Consider the following 7,792-nt stretch of genomic DNA (forward strand, 5'->3'; position numbering starts at 1 on the left):
TAACTGACATATAGATCATAAAATATTTTCATACACCAAATATAGTTGACCTAATGCATAAAGTATTAAAAAAATAGACCAAAACTAAAAAAGTTAACTTTGACCACTGAATTATGAAAATGAGGTCAAGGTTAGATGACACCTGTCAGCTAGACATGTACACCTTACAATCATTCTATACACCAATTTTAGTAGACCTATTGCATATAGTATAAGAAAAACAGACCAAAACACAAAAACTTAACTATAACCACTGAACCATGAAAATGAGGTCAAGGTCAGATGACACCTGCCAGTTGGACATGTACACTTTACAGTTCTTCTATACACCAAATCTACTAGACTTATTGCTTATAGTATCTGAGATATGGACTTGACCACGAGAATTTAACGTTGTTCACTGATCCATGAAATGAGGTCGAGGTCAAGTGAAAACTGTCCGACAGGCATAAGGACCTTGCAAGGAACGCACGTACCAAATATAGTTATTCAATTCTGCCGCCGGATCACTATCCCTATATCAAGCTAACTGCAACAAAAGTTGCAGGCTCGACAAAAATGATCAAGACAATTTTTTTAACTAATCATTTATTAAGAGAAAAAAATCACACTATTTTGCTTTTTACGTTTTATTTATATATCTTCTATGGAGATACATTTATAAAACATTCTCTTCTCAGAAAGTCTATATATATATATACATGGGTTCGAATCCCGGCGAGGGAAGAACCAAAAATTTGCGAAAGCAAGTTTACAGATCTAACATTGTTGGGTTGATGTTTAGACGAGTTGTATATATATATATGTATATACAATGTCAGCCTTTACATCTCACTCAACTGTTGAATTAGTCCATGCTTCATGCATACTAGTCAATCATTATAGTAAATGTCCTTGTTAGATTTTATAACAGTGCAATATATATTGCTTACAATATTCTCTACACATCAACATATAAATTGAATCAAAAATACAGTTGAAAGTGTTTAGTACATAAGCAGTTATAAAAAAGAGTTCTTAAACAACAATATATACTCATGAAAAATTATAGAAACAAATAACAAACTATCATTTAAATCAGATCCATAAAGTTTATTATATGACCATAGATGACTTTTTTGTTTTGTCTGGCCCTGCGACACTGCGCATATGCGAGTCTAGTGTCTGTATTGGGAGACTGATCTCCTGCATATGTATCAGGTTTTTATGCCACCACATTCTTGTTTGTTATTCGTGCATGGCACAGGACACCTGTTATCCTAGCATAGACCCTGACATTACATTATACCAGAACTTTTCTTCGAGCTATTTCTTATAATATAAATGTTTTTAAAAAATTTGCTTGCTTTAAAAAAAAAAAGGTTATTTCTAACATTTAAACCTGTTTTATAACTGCTTATATACTAAATACTTTTAACTGTATTAACACATGTATATCGTGAAGTGATTTATTTTTCTACAATTATTTTAACAACATGAAGATCATTCATCTTATCTGATACTTGTACTATTAAATTATCAAGATTATATCACAGCCATCACTATATGCTACAAATTGATCAATCAACTACAAATATCAAAGAATTTAAAAATAAAACACAAATGATACCTCAATTATTGTTCTTAAAACATTTCAAAATGTTTCAATAAAAATTATTCAACATTTATTCTAATGGACCAAAAAATATATCCTAGATTCTCATCCCCTTTATACATGTACCCAATTTTTCCTGCCTTCACAATAAATTATTTAGATTTTTTGTCACATTTTCTTATAAAACTTAAGTATGTTTGAAAGCAGTATTAATGGTAATGGTCCTTTTGGCTCCAGATGTAGCAAAATTTTGAAATGTGGATTATTTCTTTGTGTGATATATAATATTTGATATAAACATGTTTAACAAAATATAATAATCTTGGTTTTCAGAGGCCAATTATGCCCCTTACCATTCATACTCTTTTAACTGTATTGTCAGTTCCTTCAACAATTACACAGGCAAATTTTGTTCACGTGAATTTTATGTGAATTTAATTTTCACGTGAAATTCATGTGATGAATTGAGCTTATACATGAAATTCGTGTGAACTCATTTCATTTGAGTTTCACATGAATATCATTTACATGAATTTGTTTTGTTGTGAAATTCACATGAATTTTTTCACGTGAATTTCACAATCATTTCATGTGAATTTCACATGAATTTGTGTGAAATTCACATGAACAAAATTTGTCTGTGACCCCAACCTTTATAAGATGGTGAGGGGAACCCATGAGCAAAAATAACCCCTCTTTGGACATTTAAGGTTGTTCTATTGAACAAACTTAAATGTCCAAAAAAAATGTGGTGGGTTTTACACTTCTTACTTTAATATGTTTAATGTAACTGAACTGTAACATAAATAATCTGATGGTCGGACCAATAGGCATCAAGAATATCTGTCTCATAATGAAAAATTTTATCAATATTTAGGAAAATATGATCTAATAATGTTGTGTATAATCTGGTATGCTTAGTAAGAATTTGGGAGCACATAAATGTGTCCAACATAAAGTTCAGGAAATTATCATGTCCAGATAGCAAATCAAAGTTAAAATCTCCCATTATAATTAAATTTGAGTGTTGTAAATCCAAAGTAGGAGCAAGATCATAGAGGAAAGCTGTCTTCAAATCTTTAAGGGAACATTCTGATGCTCTGTAGACAAACACTACTTGGAAGAGTCCTTTGTTAGGCACAATTATTTCCACTAGTAGAAATTCTAATGTAGGTGTTGAATAAGGCAATTGTCTTTGAAGTAAACAGCCATTTTTCAAGAATACAACAAGTCCATGTGGAGGTCTAGTATTTGGATGTTTTTGATTTTGATCAACTCGAATAGGTGTTTGAAATCCAGGAAATAAGTAATTTTCGTTGCAATCTGAAGGGATTAACCTTGATTCTGCGATACCAATGACATCAGCATCCATAATGCTGGGATCTGCTCTAATGTCTTCGTGATGCAAATGCATAGATCTCGAATTGTTAAAAACCACCTTGAAATTTTCATTTGGCAAAGAATACAGTGGTTTGAAACACAATGATAAAACCGCCTCAGATTTCAATCTCTCAACTTCATCCTTGACACAGTCAGACACAGCAATATTTTTTCGATTCAAGTTAAGTATTTGCAATCCTGATAAAGTTGTTACTCTGCTTAAAGCAACATAATGAATATGAGGAATCTTCCCTTTGCATTTAGAATCAAGACTCACAACTACTTCTTTTAAAGTATCACCTTGTGACTTGTGGATTGTTTTTCCAGCAGCAGGTCGAAGAGGCATCTGGATTCGTTCAAAATTTTTGTATCTATAACTAAATGATCTCTTAATATCAAAAACTGGTGTCCATCTTTTGTCAATATTTTGACTGTACAAGTGGTTATACTTTTTTCTTGTATTTGTTCCAATTTTCTCATCATTAAATTTGACCCATACTATACTTGGTCTTTGAGATTTCGTCTTGTACTCAAATAATTTCACCTGACAAGATGAACCATTGGTGAGACCATCTGTTACTTCAATGTTAGCTGTTAGATCATATTTCATTCCAATAGCTAGCTCCACTTCTTTGGCTAAATTGGCTGTGTCAGACTGCTTTCCAGGTAAAGAACTGATCAAGTTTGCTTTAATAGGAGGGGAAAAGTCTCCAACTACGGTGTCTACAGCTTTTACACTTACTTTCTCAGATGTCAAATTTGTTATAAACTTGTTGTTAAATTTATCAACAAGATCATTTTGTACAAATAAGTGTGTACTGTTTTTATTGTATGATTGATCTTCAATCCGGACAGTCCTTGTATCAAGAATAGCAAAATCATTGTCATTGAGATTATTAAGTCTCAACCTATTCAACAACTCTGCAAACTCTATATCATCTTTTTGTCTCATTATCTGTGTAAGTTCATGAACCTTAAATAACTCCTTCCACAAATTAGGAGAAAGAGCAGATATGCCTTTGTTAAGATCTTGAAAAATCCAACCATCAAATACTGGCTTCAGTTGAAAGAAGTCTCCAATTGCAATCACACTTACACCTCCAAATATCTGGTTGCTGCCTTTGATTTTCTTTAATCTAGCATCCAAAAGGGAGAACATTTTGTTTCCAACCATTGAGATTTCGTCAATCATTACAACTGATAAATTTCTATATTTCATTCTTAGAGTATTTAGAACATCACATGACAGAGATTGATTTAATCCTTTATTGGGCTGTATTTGAAAAGCATTATGTATGGTCAAACCATTAATATTATAGGCTGCTTTTCCCGTTGGAGCACATAACAGAATTCTTATATCATCAGGATCTTCACCTTCGGTGGAACACAAATGTCTATGCAGTGCTTGAAATAGAGCTTTGACTACTACAGATTTTCCTACACCTGCACCACCTGTCAAGAACAGATACAATGGGTCACATTTTCTTTTAATCCATGTGAGTACATGAAGGAAAAATTCTCTTTGTTTATTATTTAAAGACCGTATGAGCTTGTAATAGTCATCATCTTCAATGCGATTGGCATGACTTTTTACATCTATTGTTCTAGCTGCTACACCAACTTCTTCTGAAATATCATAATGTCTATGTTCTGTTGGTCTATCTGGGTTGAAATGTACATACTGATCTGCCTCTGTTGACCCTTCTTCAACATCTTCAAGCTCTACCTGCTGAGTTCCAGGAGCTATTTCATCATATTGATGGCAATCATTCTCTGCTTCCTCAATGGCTTTGTCAAGTTTTTCAACATTATGTTCATACTGTTTGGCTTTACTCTCTACTATTCTTCGAACAGAATTGTACATACTTTCATATGTTTCGTTTGTTCCCTTTAGATCAGATTGTTCATTTCTCCAAGGATAGAACAGTAGCAATCGTTCCCTGTAAAAATTTTCAGAATCTGTTTTTCTATTGTATCGGACATACCTAATCACTTTTTGTGATTTTCTTTGTCGAATGATTATGCCATTTTTAAGAGTAATTTTTATTTTTCTATGATTCTCATTTGACATTTCTAGCTCATCTTCAGTTTCAGACTCATTCTCTGACTCACTTTTGTTTTGTTCGTCATCTGAAGCAGGAAATTTCACTTCAAGTTGAGATATGTAGTCTGCAAGACACCAGTTTTGTAGAAGTGCTGGTCTTTTTAAATAACGTTTGATGTCATTGTTTGACTCTACATCAGTAGAATCAGGGGATAATTTTTCAAGCTCTGATGTTTGTTTTAGCAAGAAAGTTCTCTTGTCAGGTGGAGAAGTGTTTATGAATACTACATGTCTGGTAGCTTTTGTCAGAGGCATTTGTAGCAATAAATACACAGCTTCTTGAGCACAGGTTTCGACTGAATTTGTAAAATAATTTCCAATGTGCCTAACTTGTCGCTTGAGGTCCAAATTTCCTTCTCTAGCTTCCTTTGCAGCTTGGTCTAGCAATCCACTCATTCCCTTTTGAGACTTGCTTATATATGAAACAATGTATACAGCACATGCATATGGATCTAGGACAAACTGCAAATCATGATTTGCTTTCCATGCCGGTAATAATGCTTTCATGTATGGATTTACACGAAATTCACTTGGCTTTCTTTTAAGGAACACCTTTAGACTAGATAGATTGCTTCTGATTGCTTTAATATAATCCTCTCGACTTAACTGTAATACATTGTTAAGAAGCTCATCAAAAGTAATATCTTCAACATTATCCATTGTATAAAGTGAATCGACCTTGGTTTGGACTTCTTTATAAATTGCCTTGTATTTATCAATATCTTCATCTAATGGTTCTAAAATTACTGTCTCATCCAAAGGTGGCAAAGGAAACCCAAAGCGACATATTGGCCGACCTTTAGTTCTGCAAGTCTTTGAATGTTTGTGAACTTGTAAACTAACCAAATCAGATGGAGCAGATGATAATGAACAACTTACATATTTGTCAATAAACTGAACGAGGTCTTCATTTGAATCCTGTTCATAAATTGGAGCATTTTCAATCCATATCAACATGTGAATGTGGGGTGACCCTCTTTGTTGAAATTCAACACGATAGAAATAATCAATCACTTTCCCAATAGGGTCATGATCACTCTGTAAAACTGTCTTGATGAATTGTTGGACACGATAATCAAAAAACCTAGAGCATGTGACAGGATCTTTCTGTACTAGTCTGGACTTTGTATTCCAGTCCATTTGATCCAATTCATCATCAGAATAATATTTACCATCATTCAACTTTCCAAGAATTCTAAGTAAATCCTTCCAATTTGTATCTGCTGAAGAAAAGGAACCAAACCATGTCGGTAAACCTAACTGTCTGATCATTGCAAATACATCTTTCTTTTTCTTCTCAAGGTAAACAGGAGAGTTTCTAAGTGATCTGAAAATGTAATATCCTTCATCTAACTTTACTATATCATTCACAGTTGAAGGGTTCAAAAAGTCTCTTACTGTCCATTTTTTCCCTTCTGATTTGCATCTACGTAAGGCAAGATTTACTCTATCATTTATATGTTTCATTTGTATTTTCTTTAATTTGAAAAACAAATTTGGTACTGACTGTGCAACCCTTCTGTCTACAGATCTCAGTTCCCACTTTACAATATCTGAATAATGCACAGAAACTAATCTTTCTTTGCTATCTGGTCTGCGTTGTCCACAAAATATACTTGGGAATGCTAAATACTCAGCATCTGTGTCATTGTACAAACTCAATGGTCTCTGCCCTTCACCAGGAGCAAAAACATACTGAGAACTGCCTGTGTTACTGGTCTCATCGAACACTTCGTCTAAAAGCGTGTCAGTATTTCCTGCATGGAGTTCCTCCTCATTGATTTCATCAAATTTATCACCTGTGCTTGTTTCTTCATCTTCATTGCTGGTATTATTAGCTACTTCACTTTCATCATTGTTTTGTACAGCAGTGATTTTTCTTATCCAGTTTTGATCTATTTGTACACCAGAGGTTTTGTACAAGTCACTATTCTGCATAAGATAATGCAATGCACAAAGTACAGCAAATGGCCTAACATTCTCACTGAAATCACATTTGTTATATGACAGTTTTTTTTTCTCAGTTTTATTGGTATTGTACCTGATTTCTCCAGAGTATGAGTAAGGGAATTAATTGTAGGTTGTACATCGACAGGTACATTTACTACATTTCCTTTGACTGAAAGTTGACCTCCTCGTGGTAACAACCGAATTTGCATAAATGGTATTCTTAATGACAATAACCTTTCTTCTAATGGATACAGATTCAATTCTATTGGTTTTACTGGAAATCCCATTTTATTTGCAACAGAAAGCCTTGGTATTTTATTTTGTCTTATAGATTGTAAACATGTATTGCAAATCCATTCAATATTGTTGACAGATTTTCTATCAGTAAAACATTGCTTCAAATCACCCTTAACTGTCTGCTTTATTCTACAAGCATTAACAACTGAATTACTAAACCATGTCTGAGTACATGATGTGCACAGGTAAGTCGGACCTTCAATAATGTTTTTAGAAAATATATCAATGCATTGTTCAAGAGAAGAGCCTTGCTGTTTTTGTTTCTTTAATTTTGATTCATGACAGGCAAATTCTTCTGCCTTCCTCTTTTGACTCTTAACTGATCTATCATAGTTTCTAATCTTGGATCGATCTCTATTTCTAGAAGCTTGTTTACATAATCTTTCTTTTTCATTCACTTGGTCATCCTTTCTAGCTTTTCGCTGGGCATCTAATTCTTTCTGTCTGACTTCATCATCCCTTCTCAT

General features: G+C 33.4%; 1 protein-coding gene across 1 annotated transcript; it reads right to left on the minus strand.

Moving 5' to 3' along the window:
• Positions 1–2,375: 2,375 nt before the first annotated feature.
• Positions 2,376–7,792, minus strand: LOC139521447 (uncharacterized). Its single transcript, XM_071314921.1, has 2 exons — positions 7,120–7,792; positions 2,376–6,973 (listed from the first exon to the last, which is right to left on the minus strand). The coding sequence occupies exons 1-2, from the start codon at positions 7,790–7,792 to the stop codon at positions 2,376–2,378; spliced, it is 5,271 nt and encodes a 1,756-aa protein (XP_071171022.1).

This window comes from Mytilus edulis, chromosome 4 (assembly GCF_963676685.1).
Source record: "Mytilus edulis chromosome 4, xbMytEdul2.2, whole genome shotgun sequence".
NCBI classification, from domain to species: Eukaryota; Metazoa; Mollusca; class Bivalvia; order Mytilida; family Mytilidae; genus Mytilus; species Mytilus edulis.